General features: G+C 38.4%; 1 protein-coding gene across 4 annotated transcripts in view; it reads left to right on the top strand.

The window, feature by feature from the left end:
• The window catches only part of LOC124642567 (microtubule-associated serine/threonine-protein kinase 3), a 91,084-nt gene that overhangs the window by 46,715 nt on the left and 24,191 nt on the right, over window positions 1-20,178 (top strand). For 3 of the 4 annotated variants that reach the window (XM_047181006.1, XM_047181007.1, XM_047181005.1), the window contains exons 1-6: window positions 14,419-14,531; window positions 15,015-15,140; window positions 16,627-16,755; window positions 17,701-17,782; window positions 18,090-18,194; window positions 18,719-18,883. In XM_047181006.1, the coding sequence (XP_047036962.1) occupies window positions 15,034-15,140; window positions 16,627-16,755; window positions 17,701-17,782; window positions 18,090-18,194; window positions 18,719-18,883 (588 nt within the window). In that variant the 5' untranslated portion in view covers window positions 14,419-14,531; window positions 15,015-15,033. Of the gene's footprint in view, window positions 1-5,521; window positions 5,659-8,244; window positions 8,321-13,387; window positions 13,489-14,418; window positions 14,532-15,014; window positions 15,141-16,626; window positions 16,756-17,700; window positions 17,783-18,089; window positions 18,195-18,718; window positions 18,884-20,178 lie in introns of those variants that run through there. The other variant, XM_047181008.1, reaches the window with a different exon arrangement.

The raw sequence follows: 20,178 nt of genomic DNA, 5'->3' as shown, positions 1-20,178 counted from the left end.
CTTTCAGCAAGATTTTTTTTCTTTTTATGGGAAATCATCAAATGATTCCTCCCGGCGTGACTAAACCCCATCATGTTCCTTCGTAGACCTTTTATGTACTAAGTCCTTTCGAACAATCCCGCAGATTTCACATTCATCAGAGATTCATCGATCGGTTTCTTAAAAATAAGACGTTTCCTGTTAAATCATTTTCCTCTTCTGAAGTTAGCGATAATTTTGACTCTTAATTTTTTTCCCAACCCAACTTTGGAGCAGCAAAGATTTTTGACGACAGCTGTATTTCGTTGTCATAGTTTACTTTCTGACTTTAACCCGCCACAGTTCTATTGTGAAAATGCAACAAAATAAACCTGACAGTTTATATTTTGTATTCCACATACAGCGTCGGATTAGTCATTGAAACACCAAGTTTATTACCTGTCTACGTAATATTGTACGAGAGTGATCTTAAGCTGAGTCCAGACAAGTGTAGCGTGTAACGTACGATTACATGTAATTTTGTATCAACAGTGTGTCAATGCCAATTATCGTCATCTTCCTGCCCTCATCCCAATTTTATTTGGTGTCGGCGCAGAGTGGTTTCTCCTTCCATACTCTTCTATCTGCCATCATCTCACCATCATTTCTAATCATCTGCAATTTAGTGTTAATAGTGTATCTTCAAATGAGTCCCGCTATGGGTGCAACGTGAGAGAGATAAAACCCACCATGTTTCTTCTTAAGCCCTTTATGTATCAGGGCCGCGGTAACTGAACAATCCCACAGCACATAACACCGGTCTGGACTCGGCTTTACGACTCTCGCAAGAATGGAAGGGCATGCAGAACTATTGTAGACGACCTGTATGCGACTTTATAACCCTTTCAAAGACTTAATAAGGTGTTAGATAAACCAGATAATATCTTTGTTTGTTTTGATGTTGTCGTTTAATGTACAGTAGTAGAAATATACGGATTTATTTATAGTTTTAGTGTTCTTAATTCTCCTTGCACACGGTTTTGAGTACAAAAATCTTCACATTGTGTTATTATTTCCACGAGCATTTGAGTTTGAGAATTTTGGTGTTGTCATTGATAGATTTGAATTGGTTTAGACCAAAACTTTTTTTTGATTCTGATTTCTGATCTTTGCGCGAACTTGTGCTCCAAAATTAGTTGCAAGGTTCCCTGATAGGCAAGAATGACTTATCTTTATTTTGAAGCGTTTACTAGTTATGATTGTCACTTTACCAAACTTGGAAAATGGCCTGTATACAATTACAAACAAATACCCACATGGTTGCCTTAAGCTCGTTAAGTGGTATCGCGTCACGGCCCGTTTAATAGTCCACTTATTACTGTTTACATACAAACCGATACAGGGCTGTTAACTAGTCGTGATTTATTGCTTACCTTTAGTGAAAATCTGTCAGTAAGCCTTGTTTATTGCTGTCTGGTTTTATGAAATATGTATTTTTTATGGAGGTAAGGGCTCAGCGGCTCTCGCTACGGTATGCTTTAGAAGCTAAACTATCAGCAAAATTCTGTTAGTATTAGAATACTTTGTTTTTTGTACGGGAATGCAATCTGTATGCAAGTCTGTATGTATCTGTAGCTATTTGATGAAAAGCACTGGAGACTAGGTATTTCCTATGATTTTTCTCGTGTCAATAAAGTACTGTAGCCTATGACACTCACAAATAAGGTGGCTTTCTACTAGTTAGTTAATTTTCAAAACTGGATCACCAAATCCATGGGTAATCTCAAGTACCTCACTTTAACTCGTTATGATTATGATATTAATTGGTAACCAAGTTATACAAGAGGTATATAGACAAGAGCCTTATATGGGAAAACAATTAGAACTATAACCTCTTTAGCTATTCTTCTGTTTTAACTGAACCTTTATATCTTGTTATAAAACGGCCTCTATGTCCGTTAACTTCCGGCCTCGTCTGATAACCCTGACTTAACGACAGTTATTGTTTATCCGTCTTTGCTTTATCTATGTCCTAAACTAAACTTTTCCACTTGGATGTTGATAGCTAGTTGACGAGTTTTTGGAACTGGTTTGTTTTGGGTGTCGAAAGTTAGTTTATTTTTAGTGTTTTTGAATTTCTCGTATTGATTAATAGGTTTTGAGACAAGTGTGAGATAGAAATGTAAATACAGTTTATTTTGTCATCGATTTCGTTTGTGTCTCGAGAGAATAACGTCCTGCATCCGGATAAGAAGTAGCATATATTCGTCTTCAGAGTATTATTTACATATTTTCGTGCCATATCTTGATCTGTTCAGCTGTTTTCGCGAAGAAGCGTAACAAACCGGCTTATTTTCGCTGCTATCTGCGATCAGATCTAATGTCCAATATATTTCATCACCACTCACCAGATTCTACAATGATGTACAGCTTTTCACGAGTAACAAATGAACAAACGTTGTTATATTTTTTTCTCATAAACAAAAAAACCTGCATTATGTATAACAGAGCGAGTTCCTACATAAAAACAATAACAAACGTGATGGACTGTTATGGGCTTATGACTCATGAAGTCAAAGATCTGTCAAGGTGAAGATTGTAATAAAAAAATGTAGGTATATGTGCTCCATCTTTGTTATATTATCGCTGTGGATAATTGAAACATTTTGGTTTTTAGGCAGGCAGGCATGGTGATTAATGCTCAATCCTTCTCCGTGTGAGAGGAGGCCTGTGCCCAGCAGTGGGACGATAAAAAAAAAAGGCTGTAACATTTGGTTTTTAGGGTTCTGTCTGTCACCAGGGTACATATGTACCTCAAGAGGCGTGATAGCTAGACAGTTGAGGTTTTCGCAGATTTTGTATTTCTATTTTCGCTGTAACATCAAATAGGTTCTGAAAACTATGATCAAATGAATATTTTGGGGGGCTCTCATACAGCAAAAATTTTATATTTATAGGTACTGGTACGGAACCATTCGCGCGCCAGTCGTACTGGCACTTGGCCGTTTTTTTTATATCGTCCAATTTAATATAGTTTTTGGTCTTGTCTTAAATTGGTTAGTATAGGAAGTGAATTAAGAGGCCTGCCTATTGTGCATGAGATTGCGAGTTCAAATCTGGCAGCTTGTAATTTTGTTTGATGTCTTCTGTTTTACTTTATATCTTTATTGTATAAGGACTGCCAAAAGATTATGAAATATTCAAGCAATAGCTATAAGTAAATGCTTAAAATAGAGAAATATACTTGTATATTTTTTTAAATACATTCTGTATTCTGACATAGAAATCTTGGCGGACTAGGATTACCTCCTAAGTAACTAATTAATAAAACTATATTTACCAATACATGACTTAGTTAATTGCTTTATCTTATAACCGCGTCTTATCCGTTACGCCTAATTGGGACCAATATTTAATTACTTAGATAATAACCTGTGGGGTGATTGATAATAATAACGGTTAGTAAACATATAATCGATAATATGTACTGTAAATTAATGCTGAACGGAAAAACATCCGACTTGAGAAGCTCCACCTTTTTTAAGAAGACGGTTACAATAGTGTTGTATATTCCGACATGTTGTTGCTTCATTTGTAAGAAAAGAGGAAAAATGTAGTCACATATACTTTTCAAACGACTTGAATCAAAACCGAAAATTTTCTGAAGTCTACTTAAAATGTATGAAATATCTCAAGTTTTACTTTAAAACAAAGCCGAATAAAAATAAAACAAGTACAATTTTCCAAGTCTCCAATAACACAGATGTTATTATCTTTCTGAACTAAAGCAGAAGTCGGTTGTTATTTTAAAATATCGTCTTTGAACCGTTACAAATGTCTCCGCCTTCCTTTTCTTACACAAAGTTTGTGTATTCATTTTGTTTTTATTAAGCTTTGTATAACCACATGACCTTCAAAAGGTAAAGCTTGTTTGAAAGTAATTTCTATATCTGGAAAAAAAAGTACATTAAATCAGAGTTCATCTTCATCTGCCTAGTCTTTGCCTAACTATGTACTAGTGTTTAAGATAGTCAAATGCAAAAATGTGCCTATGTCACCCGGAGATAGTGGAGCTTCCCAGCAGTGAATGAGTGTTGCAAATCAATTCAGTACTTTCGAAGCCTATGCCATCACCATCAGCCTATAGCAGTCCACTGCTGGACATAGGCCTCTCCAAGTGCACGCCACTGAGATCGATTTTCGGCTGCTCGCATCCAACTCCTGCCAGCCGTCTTGCGCAAGTCATCACTCCACCGTGCCTGAGGACGTCCTACACTACGTTTGCCGAGGCGTGGTCTCCACTCTAGAACTCGTTTACCCCAACGGTTATCGGTTCTTCGGCTAATATGGCCAGCCCACTGCCACTTCAGCTTGCTGATTCGGTGGGCTATGTCGATGACTTTGCCATGGAAACAAGCAATCGAACAAGTAAAATCTTTCTTCCACTGTAACGCTGAAAAAGCTAAACAGCTCATAGAGTCTTTAATATTTCTCTCTAAAGATTCGAGAGGAAGTCGAGGTTCACTACACGTTATATAGATAAATGTAAAGATTTTAATCTTTCTACTCAATATCTCCACGTGGGCCATGATTTAAAAGGCATTGTACTCCAAACCAAACAAGTTTCTCCTTACACGTAATGATTGGTACAGCCGTACAGGCCAGATGTTTTATGTACTGATAAACTAGCAAAAAAAGCCCATTTAATTTTTTTGCACCATCGAAGTGTGACAACAAAAGGACCACTTTGTACAACTTCCTTTTAGTAAGTAATAAAGCAGTCCACAGATCATGATAGGCCACAATTAGAAATGATCATTTTCATGGAACAAAATCATACAAGTATCTTAAAGTTTTACACTGTTCTTCCTATTGGCTATACTTATATCGCTGAATCAAGCTGAATGGTTTGTTTTTTTTTTTAACACGGTTATGACAGGAATTACGGGTCCCATTAAAAATATATTTGAGTAATCAGTAATCGAGGAAAGCTATTTTGATTCGGATATATGCTGCAGTGGCTACAGGACGCGATCGAAACCGCTGGCGAATGCTAATTATAATGAAGTGAAACTTCTGTTCTTCTACTTAATATATAAAAATCCACGGTCCCGCCTCCATGGTGTGCCGTTATGTGGAAACGTGATGGTAAATAAAAAAATAACATAAAGCATCGATTATTTTGTGGCTATGTCGTTAATGATATATTTTTTTGGCTCACTTCCATGTAGGTGAGATTGAAATTGGCTATTTCTTGAAAGTTATTGCGAAAACAAAGTAGTATCGTTGTGTTTCTTTGAAATTGCGTTTTCTTAAGTGTTCACTTATTGTCAAAGGCACCAACGTCGCGTCTCCAGTAAATGGACAGACCGACCTCAAACCACCTTTGAGAACCATACCACTTTTATAAAGCTAAACCAATTAAAACGAATTTATGCCCTAAAGAATATAATCTGCTTTGTTGCCTTTTCATCCAGACACGCGAAGAAGTTCAGTTATAACACAGTTTCCCTTACAAGCAACAAAAAGCCAGTTTCACTCAGTAACCCATCGTCTCTTCCAGGTCGGGTCAGGTCGGTGCAGCTCCCCAGGCACGGGTCCCCTATCACCAGCCGAGGGTCCCCGCTGGCCACACGTGCATCATCCTCATCCTCTGCACCATGCTCTCCTGTCCTCCAGTGTTAAGCGAGGGAAGGAGCTGTGAGTATCTTGGAGTAACCAACCTTTTTACTAAATTTGGAAAAGGGGCTTACGTTGGTTGATTTTTGCCGTGCGGCTTAGGTCATACTTGGAGGCTATACTACTTTTATTTACTTTGGGACAAGATTTTCGTCACACAGCAAAAATCATGTGGATGTGTTAACCCTTATTAATCTTGAGGGATTTGATTGGGAAGATTCTGGCTGATAGTAGACTAAGCAAAATGCCATGAGACTCATGGATTGGAAACACGGGCGCAGTTCTGGTTTGTTTGGGTATTCCATATACCATGAACCTCCGAATTTTGAGAACCGCTACCCAATCAAATTCTTTAAAATCGGGGCTTACAACGAAGGCCTATTAGAACGATACTCACAATCTAAGATTGAGTATAGTTCCATATTGGTTAAATTACGGAAACGGAAATAAGGTCTTTGAGAAAAAAAAAAAACAATTTAGTTTTTTTTTTTATATACTCTGCTAATCTTACAATGGTGAAACGGTAGTACTTTTTTACAGGTCTTGAGGTACAATTCCGGCATTTTTTTCTTACATAAGGTTTCCTCTTTTGCGCGAAGGTGTAATCTGCTCTGACTATATCTTGTTTATTATTATATTCTTCCCTCTTTCTGTATAACATTCTGTTTCATGTACGGCGACATTGGACAAACTACAAGTTCAGGTTTTTCTAGATAGGATCAGTAGAAATCCATATATTCATAATCGACACGATTTATTATATCATTCAGAATCTGATTATTTTGTTCTGCTCTAGGCAATCTAGCGGCATCTCCATCTTTTTCTATTTTTGCATGCCATGGATTTGCATGTGGTCATACATCTGTCTGCCATTCTTTTACACTCTTAGAATCATTTTTACTATCAGAAGTTACCAAATTCTTTAGAAAGAAAGGAATGTCTTGGACTGCGATAAGCTATTTAATGACCAAGTCAATTTTCATTTACATTCTTACGTCTATCTCTTCATTCTTTTGAACTAAATGTCTTTGGAGGTTTTTACCACGCATCGTGACACCTTATCTGAATATATCATGTCACGGATTTCGTTATTTTATTACTAAAACAAAGGCTATGTTAGGATGCCTAGCCAGTTATACATTGTTGGGTGTAATTGCACATTGTCATGATGGCATACCTTGAAGAGATATCCCTGTATGAGATATTTAACTGTCAGCTTTAAAAAATATTGTGATATCAAAACAGTGCAGTCGGAACTGTGCAATTAAGACCTAATCTGTGTAGCCAGATTTACAGTACACCAGATCATATTCCGAAAAGAGATGGTGCTACTCACACATAATAGCTTCGTCTCTTTCTCGCACTGGTACATGCATAACTATTATCTTTCACAATACATCTATCACTTTGAAGAAGTTTAATTGAGAAACAGAATTGTCTAATGTCCAATTTGTGTTGCCTACATGTCTAACCGACTTAGAACTAAGGATATGTAAGTATATTTGTACTGTACTTCATCATCATCATCCTCCTGCCCTTATCCCAATTTTTATTAGGGGTCGGTGGGCGCTACATTCTCCTTCCGTACTCTTCTATCTGCCGTCATCTCACGAGTAACATTCTTTCTAGCCATGTCTACTTTCACACTATCCATCCATCGTTTCTTTGGTCGTCCTCTTCCTCTATATTCGTCCTCATCCATCACCTTCCTCACAACATGATCCTCATTCCTCCTCATCATATACCGTACATATTCTATTATTTGTTGTCGTAATTAGTTGTCTGTTTGTTGTTTGTGTTCATTAGGAAACACAGTTATATTTCCTCATCAGTTCCTTCTACGAGGAAAATGAAGTTTACCCTTTTATCCTTGGATGTTTATTAAGGAACTTGAGATTTCCTTGCAGCCAAATATTTAGAAACTCTTCTTTGGAAGATGGAGGATTGAGATTTTCCCGCGATCAGATTTTATGTCGTTAGATTTTTTATGTAATCTGAGCACATGTCGTTACATACAAAAATGTCCTATTGTAGTCACTCTGTTTTAAAGAACCTAAAGAACAAAAATAAAACCACTAGTTTTCCTCAATATATAAAACGTTCATCATGTTCTTGGACAACAGTAACGTCCGTTTTAAGAAGAGATGTATTAAGAAAACTGATATTTATTCTGTCGGCGTACTTGGACCTAAGTGAATGATAAAAATAAATCAAATCAAATCATTTATTTGCGTTCGTGACGCACAAACATAAACGAATATACATATAAAATCAAACAAAAACAAAACAAGAATAAAATAGAAGAACAGAGGAATATGGTGAAAGGAAAATATGCGTCACAATCACGCGAAATGGCCCTCGCTCAGCATATGCAGCGACCCTATCCGAAACAGAGTCGCGGCGCTGGTTTTCAGCGATGGCCAACACTGACATGTGACAAAAATACTTACATATGCTAAAATATATTCTTATAAAAATCACTAATTAACCTTCAAGATGTAGCGTATTTTTGTTCCTGTACCCAGAAATACCTCCATCCACCTATTCCGTTTATCTATGTACCTCTATCTTTCTAGAGTATTCTAATGTATGTTTGTTTGTGTACAGCGATGGTCGCAGGTGGTCGGTGGCATCGCTCCCCTCCTCCGGCTACGGGACCACTCCGGGCAGCTCTAGTCTATCAGTAAGTCTTTAATATTTCTTAATTAACGAAAACATTAAGAATGAGTTGTACCATATAATGATAACCAACCGTGAAATTGCTGCCCATCGATCAAATCGTCCATTTCATAAGTGAAAATATTTCGAAGCTTGAGTATTTATAATATATGAGAATAATCTAAATACGAATATCGTCAAATAACTTTACTTCTCCAAAGATGATAGCAGTGTTTTGTTCACACATTTTGACCACCGTAAAACCACTAAGTTATTTGATGAGAAATATAAAATGGGCGAAGATGTACATTGTTATGGTGTTTACCACTAAGTAAGTTTTTAAGCATGACATTAGCAATGCTATTTGGCCCTAGAATTTGGCTAAATAAGCTGGTAAAAACTATAAGTCCACTTCAATATAATTAGAAAAGGTTGGGCCTGAATTGTGCTACTGACTCATATAATAATGTTATCAAATAAATTGTGTGTCGTATCGATTAGCGAAATACTAAAAATAGTTGTGATGATACGTGATGCTAATGCTGAAAACGTGAATTTTTCAATGTAATCACGAGTGCTAGAGCTGATATCTATTTATTGAAAATAATTTACATAACACTTTTCACCGAAGAGTGTGTCTGAGTTGCGACAAATACTCTAGGAAGGCTGAAACTGCATGCGTATTGCTACCAAGTGAACAAATCCTAGCTCCTACCCAGAATCTTCTAGCTCCTACTGAAACTTGTCCAAATGCGACATCAATCAAACAACAAAAATCTAGATTACTCCTGCTTAATGGCGACTATTAGTTCTGCTACAAATATAGAGAGAAAAATATAGGATAGGTCGTACGATATGCGATTATTTGTGGTTTGACATTTTTGACGGATCGACTCAACCGCAAATCAAACTCAACAGTGCGTTTCCTGAAATTCAAAACCGGACAATCCTAACTCCCTATACCTAACACATGTGTAAAATATGCTAATTTCCCAGTACAATGATTCATTAGCCACAAAAACTAATTACAAACCGTGGTGACACACAACATGTGCCCACTTTAATACGTTCGCCAAACAATTCCGTGAAACTGAATACTATTCTCTCGAAATAAAGAAAGAGCGGAGACGCGAAAATGCAGGTAGGTCACGCGCCTTTTAGGTCAAATGCTTATGGCGAGAATTACCAAAACGATCAGTTACGATTGAACTAACGAGGGATTCGAGTTCTTTGGGATATCTGTCAACGATTTTTAGTATTACAAAAAAATTGCGGGTCCAAAGAAGGCGTATAAGGGAGGAGACAGTAACAGTCGTCGCCCCCCGCACCCCGCACACCTACATTTTGGCGCGCTACTTTATTAGGAGATTTTCTGACATGGCATATCCGCTAATTTTGTTCTCCATGAGTATTCTATTGTTATTAAAACGCTTTCTCTTATGAAAGGGTAATAGATTATCTTGCGAAGGAGATTTAGCTGTTTTTTCGCTACATCATTCTTGGTCTAGTCGTTTGATTTGGACGTGGAATTCTCGTAATTGGCCGTTTGGTTTTTTTTCGTTGTTGATCGATAAATAAGCGATTAATGAAATAATTAGGTATGTGCGAAAGATGAATGTAATGTTTGGAAGCGTATCGAACTTAAGAGTTTATGAAAAAGTTTCAGTTAACCAAATATTTACGGGTTTCCCTTCTATTTGTGGTCAGGGTTTCATGCATCATCATTAATTGTCTGCCTTTCCACATATTGCACACGATGATGATCAAACATGTTGGAGTCTTCTTGTTTATCCGGAAGTAGCTGAGTAACAGTGTTTTACATGGAGCGATAGCCTATCTGACCTGGTCTACCAAGATAGTCGGGCTACGCGATACTCCTAGGTCAAATTCATGAATCACTAGGAATGACAAAATAAAAGTACTACATTAGATTCTTCACAAAATTATTGGTTTAATTTGAAGATAAACACAGCTAGGAGCTTCGTATTTTCTGCTCCATCGGACAATTAAACGAATGAACGAGTTCATAGATGGGGTTGGCTTGGGGAAAGTTTAGCCTGTATAGTTTATACGGCTTACCGTAGTGGGTAAAACAAGGGCCCATGCTTTTAACCACGTTCTATAGCAAAGTATAGGTTAAATCTTATAATTTCCCTAGCAGTTCCACCCTCGTTTTTTCTCATGCTCTATTTCAGTAGTTATGGTATGAAATCCGTACAGATAGAAGAGGTACTTTCGCATTTAAATGATTAGAACAACGTTGAAAGTCTGAATTAGTCCAGTAATACAGTTCATTTCAGATTTTAAGGCCCATCGTTTACGTATGTTTTTCAACAGACAACTAATTTAAAAGAAAAACTTTATTGTTGACACAATCCCAGACAAAACGCACATAAACACATTTTATGTGAACTTTAACAATATAAACATTATAAAAGTTTGCCAAATTGAAACCCATCAACGTAATACACTTTAAGTCTTGTACAATAGAGTTCATTATTGCGAAAAAAATGTGTCAACAGTAATTGAATGATATCCAACATTCTGATAAGATGTTGTTGATCGATAAATCTCTGTTTATCTTTTGTATTGTCTATTTATATCTGAGATTTGTTCTGTGACATATATTTTGTTAGATATTGTAGGTGGTTGACACGGTTGCTCTCAAATTATTCTGGCAGGTCTGTGGGTATTATGTAGAGGTAGATATGATACATTATGTTGCCGTTTGAGTGCTTATGTACAAGATATATGTTGTAAAGTATGAAAGATAGAAATGTATAATATTTATGTTAATTTAAAAGTTTAGAAATTAAAATCCATTTTGGAGTTGCTTTGTTGAATAGTTTGTGAAAATTATAGGTATGAGGATATGTTACATAATGAAATAAAAGTATTCTGCTTTGTAATGGGAATATTTTATGGGGCTTAAGGTCATGAATAATATTAGTGTCTACATTTAACTTTGTGGAGAAAGTCTACTTATCAAACAAAACCAAGTTTCCCACAGTTTTAACCAAAACAAAACACAGCCATTGTTTTAAGATGTCTGTTATTAATTGTTTGCTCTTATAATTATTTTTAATGTTTATAATGAGAATAGTTTCTTCATAACTTTAATATTACATAAAACTAGACCACAATTTATCGGGAGTAAACACTGGCTTCTGCAACATAGGTGTTTTACGTAGCTCAGGAGTCAGGGCCCCATTAGCCTACACGCCCACGTCCGATAATAGGTGACCGATTTTTTGTTGGAGAAAAATAAAACACACTATCAGCTATAGTGCAATACACACATCCTACACAAAGATGGTGATAAAATCCAAGGCAGAACTTCCTACAAAACATCGGTCCGATTATATCTGTCCGACTAAAAGTTTGACGTAGGCGGGAGAAGCCGTAAGCTGTAAAATCATATTTAATGCGTATTTTTTTTGACGATGACCAACCTCATCCGAATTGACAGCGGTTTGTATTCAGACTGTGGATGAGGAACTCCCGCGCATACATACGTTACGTTGTTCTTTGTTTACCAATCATTGCCAGTATCAGATCTAGTGCCAGGAATATTTATTGCATTTTATGTGAATGTGAAATGACGACATCTTATGGCATTGTTGTAGATTTAAATGTTGCATCATTGACATTTTTTGTGATGGATATAGGAATTTTAAAACGATGTATATAATTACGTATATAGTATCTGTTGTGGACGTGTTTCGTGTCGGATTGCCGTCCCATCGGGTTATGAGAGTGAAGGAATAGTGAGTGCACCTGTGTCTGCGCAAATGCTCGTGCACTATATGTCCTGCGCAGCTGGCTGATCTCCTTAAATGAGAACAGCGCCGTGGCCGAAATCGGCCGTGGACGCCATTATTATTATCTGGTGTGGGTTATATTTCAACTATCGATAAGTTTCCATGTCTGTTTTTGTATTCAACTTTATCGTAATTAATGTATTGTTGTAAACGCATTCACAATATTTTGTGATATCGTGGATTGTTCATGGAATTTAAGTTAAATTGTACATCTTTAGGATAGAAAATAAACGTGGTAAAAGTCCACTGTTCCTTATTACTGAAAACTTCCTATTTTTTTATTATGAGACACTGTATATCCGTTATTACATTGTAAAAATATTATTTGAAGGTTTAAAATTTACTTAAAAACAGTCACCAGTTTTTCGTTAGTCACCTAAAAACATTTGCATAGGTGTGTTCTACATTAGGTCACGCCTTCAACTCCCAAAGGTGTCAAACTGTGTGTTTGTACACGCACTACATTTAGTTCGTTTTGTATTTAAGTACTCGAAACTTGTGGGAGTGTTCGGGCTAGGTGTGACTGGTTATAGACTAAGTTCTATAGGTCCCTTGTGGTTGAGAAAAATTACAATGTGTTAGAAATATAAGTTTTTAACTGGACGTTCTTTTGGCTAGCATTCTCGCAGAGCAGCTTATGACCGCAGTCATTATGTTCTCCTTATACAAATGAATAAGTATTAAGAATTAAATATTATATATATATGTTGTGTTGAGATAGTTTTAAGTTAATTTGCTGCGCCCTAACAGGGTAATGTATACCTAGGATAAGGGTGCATTTCTGTAACTGTATATACATTTTTGCAATAAATAAATAAATATTTAAGTAAAATCGACTCAAGCTGGATTCTTAGTACGGAATAAACAATGCTCTTCTTATCACTGGATGTCGCGTACTCTTTCATTTGGCATATTACTGTTGAAAGGGAAGCCTGAGTCCATTCTTGGCAAGTCTTTGCAAAAATCTTTGCATCATTGATAGTGAAAACGAAAGTGAAGGAAGATCTTAAATAACTTTAGAATGATTATAATGTCTTTGCGAAAGTGTTAAGAGAAGATAAACTGAATAATAATAAAGTAAAGGGACCGATAAAACCTTAGTCTGCAATACACAGACCGCTTGGAGCAGTGCTGCAAGCGGTGAACTTCAGACTTCTTCTTCGCCCCTGACTGCTTCAAGCGGTCCGTGTATTGCCGGCCTAAACTGTTCGTATGCCACGTTGTGACCTTTATATCGGCAAGAGTTAATGTATTACATACACTTGTTGCAGTCACAATGCTCGTCCCAGGAGAGGCTGCTGGCGGTGCAGGCGGTGTGCGAGCCGCCGCGGGCGCCGTGTCCTCATTGCCATCAGCATCAGAACTCGCTCAAGTAAGTGTAACTCTGTGTAAGACCTGGGGATACATAAACTTGTTGCAGTCACAATGCTCGTCCCAGGAGAGGCTGCTGGCGGTGCAGGCGGTGTGCGAGCCGCCGCGGGCGCCGTGTCCTCATTGCCATCAGCATCAGAACTCGCTCAAGTAAGTGTAACTCTGTGTAAGACCTGGGGATACATAAACTTGTTGCAGTCACAATGCTCGTCCCAGGAGAGGCTGCTGGCGGTGCAGGCGGTGTGCGAGCCGCCGCGGGCGCCGTGTCCTCATTGCCATCAGCATCAGAACTCGCTCAAGTAAGTGTAACTCTGTGTAAGACCTGGGGATACATAAACTTGTTGCAGTCACAATGCTCGTCCCAGGAGAGGCTGCTGGCGGTGCAGGCGGTGTGCGAGCCGCCGCTGGCGCCGTGTCCTCATTGCCGTCAGCATCAGAACTCGCTCAAGTATGTGGAGCTCTGTGGAAGACCTGGGGATACATAAACTTGTTGCAGTCACAATGCTCGTCCCAGGAGAAGCTGCTGGCGGTGCAGGTGGTGTGCGAGCCGCCGCGGGTGCCTTGTCCTCATTGCCATCAGCATCAGAACTCGCTCAAGTAAGTGGAGCTCTGTGGAAGACCTGGGGATACATAAACTTGTTGCAGTCACAATGCTCGTCCCAGGAGAGGCTGCTAGCGGTGCAGGCGGTGTGCGAGCCGCCGCGGGCGCCGTGTCCTCATTGCCATCAGCATCAGAACTCGCTCAAGTAAGTGGAACTCTGTGTAAGACCTGGGGATACATAAACTTGTTGCTGTCACAATGCTCGTCCCAGGAGAGGTTGCTGGCGGTGCAGGCGGTGTGCGAGCCGCCGCGGGCGCCGTGTCCTCATTGCCATCAGCATCAGAACTCGCTCAAGTAAGTGGAGCTCTGTGGAAGACCTGGGGATACATAAACTTGTTGCAGTCACAATGCTCGTCCCAGGAGAGGTTGCTGGCGGTGCAGGCGGTGTGCGAGCCGCCGCGGGCGCCGTGTCCTCATTGCCATCAGCATCAGAACTCGCTCAAGTAAGTGGCAGGCTGTGGTACAAAACCTGGGTTACCAGTCTTGATTTGATGTGGAAGACTGTGTGCAGAAGATGGATCCGATGATAGAACAGGTCAATTGTATATTTATTCCCGCAATATTTTATTCAGTTGTAGGGCATAATTTACTGGTGGTTATATTTATGTGGTGGTAAAGTTATGAAGTAATTGGGGGCTTATTTGGACATCGATAGGTTTTGAATGCAAAACAAACTAGTGAAGAGGACTCGGTTAAAGAAAACCAAACTTTCTTATGTTTGGCAGTGGACAGTGATAAAGAAACTTTCTTCTAAAATAATAATGCTCTGGAAAGAAATGGATAGGCAATTATTACATATTTGAGCTCAGAAATGTAAGAGTCACTGTATTATTATAAGGCTGTTTATTTCAGAATCTTTTATATTGACGGCTACTTCTTATGTACTTACACTCTGATATTTAACTTACTTATTTTTCCCTCCACAGCAGCTCACAAGGCAGCGGCATGAACAACTGGGCGTCGCTGTCGGACAGCGGCGGCAGCGGGAACACCGCCGCGCGCGCACCCTCGCCGCAGAGCCCGGCCCGCCGCGTGCGCAGCAGGAGTTTGAGGTAATTATATGTTTTAGGGGAAGATGCATACAGTCGAAGTCATTTTTAATACTTGCGCCTTCAGGGGTTAAGGTGGAGATGCGTAGTGTCAAAGTCATCTTTAATACCTACGCCTGAAGGGTCTTAAATGGAATAGTAAAACCAACTGCGCAGAGTAATAGTAGCAGTTTGTACGGCAAATACGACGTGCCGTGAGAACTGCAGGGAGGCGATGATTCCTTAAGAACTAAAACCAACTGACCGGGTTACTTTGTGAGTAATATAAGCTTCCCGAAAGGTAGTCTGCTCAATTTGGGAATTAAACTCGAGACCCGAGTTTTACAGGTCTCGTTTGTGACCTCTAAACCAAAGAGAACATCATACACTGCGTAATGCTGTACTATTAGTTACTCTCAAAATACACATACATCAACTGTGGTTACCACCTGTTCGCGCCACTAACTACTAGCGTGTGTTAGTATTAGTAAATAATGTATTATGTATACTACGCCAGACGTACGACATACCGTATGTCTTACTATCTGTGTCAGTAACTACTATGTTCCTAACACAAATATGTAGTAGATGAGCAAATTGGACGCCTAAATTCTTAATGGCCTGTTGGCCCTAACTTTTTGTAGGATAGAAGATCGGAACGATTTTTGGTAGGACGTGTGCTTTGCACTATTTGAAGTTTAAGTAATTAAGTAAAGCTGGCGCGGTCTATGGATGGGTATCCGTCTTGTCATGCCGAGTTTCTTCGTGTTTCGGAAGGGGCGTTTAATTGATGAGTAACTGCTGTCATTTGAACATCTTTGGCAATGTTTACGGGTAGTAGGAAGACAGAAAGTCTAACAACCAGTCTTACCAAAGGTGATATCCTCTTTGCCAAACAGTGATATAAAAAAATCTTCAAGTATAAGGTTAAAAATTATTAGAACGCGAACTTGGTTGATAGTACATTCCTATGAGTCAGTGAAGACAGCATTGAATGTCAGGAATCTTGGCAACTGTGTTGTTTATCGTTCAATAGTTTAATATGTGATGTAACTAAGCCGTGCGGACAATTGATATGAATCAACTTCGCGTGAGGTCACTCAAGCTTGCTGTAGGTTTTTACCAGAATTATCTTTTCCAATATCCAGACTTCAAACGCCAAATGACTTTGGCTCAAACTTTACCAAAGTTGATAGAAGCAAAGAACTGTTTTACACAATAGAGTTTCTTCGCTCAATGATACTAACAAGTGAGCGGAATGAATATTTTTGATTGAAGAAAGTCTCCTCTTAGGTGGAGTTTACCCTGCCATTTTCTGCTTGTAACTGGTACTCGGCTGTATCTAATAAACTGGATACTAACCAAAAACTTATAGTTGGAGAAGGGCGCGGCTGATGATGACAGACTTGAAATATGTTAAATGGTAACTTGGTTATGAAAGGTCCAGGTTGAACCCTGTCCTCAAAAAACTAAATATTCTAGAAAGCTCACTTACCCCTTCTGGTTTCAGTTCACCATCCCGCACGGGTGGTGGTGGTGGTTCGAGCGGTGGCTCCGGGTCGCGAGATGATGCGGTCTCCGCCATGTCTGCGCTATTCGCTGCCAGGTTCCCAGCGGCACAACGGGCTATGGATGATAAGTGAGTATTATGAAGTTATAGAAATGGTCCACATTGTAGATTATAATGGCTTACATTGCGAGATGATTATTTATAATAGCTTCCGCCCGCGGCTTGGCTCGCGTGGTGTGTTGATAAAAAGTACCCTATGTGTTAATCCAGGGTATCTACGTACCAACTCGGTCCAGCCAGTTTTTACGTGAAAGAATATAAACATATTTATGATATTAGTAGGATTTATTGTTAGAGGCCTTCTTTTAAAAGAAGAAGAAGGTAGATAGGAAGACAAATTGTAATTAGATAGATAGTTTTTCTATAAATATTGTTTTATTTAAAATATTTTGTCAAATATTTTTCTGGAGTTCTTACGCCTTGAAATTGTTAATTTGAAAGTATATGTCAATTGTAAATCCACCTACAATAGCAAGTATTATCTATTCTATGTATTGTTTATGTACTTAAAGTTCCTGTTTCACAAGTTCACAAGTGTATATTGGAAATGCCCGAAATAGCCCTAACCTTTTGACCTCGTCTAAATATATCGAGTTGAATAATGTATGAGATAAGTAGAATCCATTGTAAACAGTTTATGACTCACAAAAAAAAACACGTAATGTTCCTAAAATCGGGAAAAATAACGGCTTTGATGATTAAAACTTGTGCAATACTATCAGTCTGTATGTGACTTATTATTGTAGGACTTTAATCTGGCGTAATTAAAACACATCTTTATGAAATCTATACCAATATTATAAAGCTGAATAGTTTGTTTGCTCGTGAACCAGTGGTCCGGTTCAAAAAAATAATTTAGTGTAACTCATTTATTTTATTATTTATTTATTGAGAGAGATTATAGGCTACTTTCTATCCTGAAGCACGGAAGCGGATCACGGGAAGCGAATGGAACTGTTGACGGACGCTAGTGTCTTCTTGAAATTAATCATTTATTTCTGCTTATGCCTTCAGGTTACGAGGGTTGATAGATGAAGTGCTGGAACTGGATAAGAAGCCTGATCGGCCGCCTATTGAGAGATTTGTTCAGAGACAGGTAATACAATTAAATAAATAAACATTTATATAATTGTGAGAACTGTTTGTATGATGATCATTCAAAAAAGCTTAAAATCTGATTCATTTGAATGTTTCTTACCAAACCCTTCCAAACGTTGACTGTGATATATCCGTGTAAGCGTATTAACGTGAAGTAACTTACTTATTTTCCAATTAATTCCTAGTTATGTAGTTTTATTTATTTATGTTATGAAGTAAATGTTATGTATGTTATTTATACATTACAATACTTCAATACTCACTAATCTGTTTATCCTCATTATTATGTATTAAAATGTCCACAGGTACTAGAGATGGCTCGCGACTGCTTACACAAGTCGGAATCTAAGCAGGTGACCAGCACTTACTTCTACGACATGGCTGACAGTTTAGACAGGCTGCTTGCTGAGGTAAATATTATTTATTTTATATTAATACTAAAACTATTATAGTCTCCACCTTCTTTAAGCTGTGCCCGATAGGGTCCATATCATATCTAGACACCATAAAATAAAATGTAAATGTACCACCTGTATAACATATGGAATGGTCATAAAGACTTGAGTGTTGAGTATTATCTGCTTAAGTCTTCAAGTTTTTATATTCATTCATTTCTGGTTATGTTTCCTACCTATTACAAGTAAAACTCCTTCGATGGTGCAAATTAAACAGTACAACAGATAAAAAATAATTGGATCACATCTTTTATATAGATAGTCTCTAATCAGAAATGATAGCCTATGGCGCCGAAAGGTATTCTAGTAGAGGCTGCCAAAGAAATGATCAGAACATCTGACATAGATCGTGTATATGCGCTGGATGGAGGCCAAACCAGTCTTTTTCGAAATCAATGGGGGCAAATCTGTGTTCAGAAGTGGACGTCCTACGGTTAAAAAGATGATGAATCCTAAACCTTACGTGCTTCCTCCCCCAGACACGAGAAAAATCAGCAGAAGCCGGGAACCAAGTGGCACCTTTAGTGACCCGACTAATACTCGCGATGGCCCGACCGGCTCGCCTGCTCGAGTGCTTAGAGTTCGATCCTGAGCGGTTCTATCGCCTGCTAGAGGCCGCTGAGGGTCATGCGAAGCATCAGCAGGTGGGTCAAAGTGGTACTTTTTAGTGGCAGCTGTGACAACTAGTAGGTAACTTAGTAGCACTGATGAATGAGTGGTTATATTGGATGATAGAGGCCGCTGAGGGTCATGCGAAGCATCAGCAGGTGGGTCAATGTGGTACTTTTTAGTGGCAATTGTGAAAACTAGCTGGTAACTGAGTGCCACTGGTGAGAGAGGTTCTATCGGCTGCTAGAGGCCGCTGAGAGTCATGCGAAGCATCAGCAGGTGGGTCAATGTGGTACTTTTTAGTGGCATTTTAAAATTATTGAAGTTCCCGAAAGCAACGTTCGTCATAACATAATTTTTAACCGACTTCCCAAAAAGGAGGAGGTTCTCAATTCGGCCGGTATGTTTTTTTTTTTTTTTCTATGTATGTACATCGATTACTCCGAGATTTATAGACCGATTTACGTGATTATTTTTTTGTTCGACTCGGAATAGCTGCCAGTTGGTCCCATAGTCATCAGGTCAGGATCTGATGATGGAAACCCTGAGAAATCGAGGGCAACCTTCGAAAGTTGTAGGCATACATATTGTAAAAACTTAACACTCAGGTGTACGCCTAAAAGCACTATTTAACAGTGAAGATTTGGAGCTGACCTGATGATGACGACCAGAGAGGGCCGAGGGAACTCGAAAACTGAATATGTAAACTACCTCGTGTTTGGGCTTAAATTATTTGTATTGACAAGACCTTTGCAACAGTGAAGGTTTGGAGCTGACCTGATGATGGAGACCAGAGAAAGTCGAGGGAACTCGACAACTGAATATGTAAAATGCCTCGTATTTGGACTTATATTCTTTGTATTGATGAGAACTTCCCACTTATATGGATAGTGACAACTATTCGTATCACTGAAAAGCTGTAAATAAAAAACTTTTTTACAAAAAATTAAACCGACTTCCCTAAACACTAAAAAGAAAAAAAAACTAATTTTAGGTGCATCGGCCTAGAAGTCGGTGGTAAAATTAACTTAGTAACATCCATTAGACACCGACTTCTAGGCCGATGCACCTAAAATTAGTTTTTTTTTATTTTTAGTGTTTAGGGAAGTCGGTTTAATTTTTTGTAAAAAAGTTTTTTTATATTTTTAATTGTTTGCAATAAAAATCAACTAATTATAATTGTTGTAAGTGATAATAATTCTGGTTGTATAACCTAAGTGGTATTTTAGTGACATCTATGAAATGTTGTTTCACACCACCGTCACTCCGTCCTTTGCAGAAAAGAAGCCCCTTTACATTAACGTGGTGAACATCCTCTCTAAATCAGTGG

This window comes from Helicoverpa zea, chromosome 25 (genome assembly GCF_022581195.2).
Source record: "Helicoverpa zea isolate HzStark_Cry1AcR chromosome 25, ilHelZeax1.1, whole genome shotgun sequence".
NCBI classification, from domain to species: Eukaryota; Metazoa; Arthropoda; class Insecta; order Lepidoptera; family Noctuidae; genus Helicoverpa; species Helicoverpa zea.
This window is presented reverse-complemented; position numbering and strand designations above follow the sequence as displayed.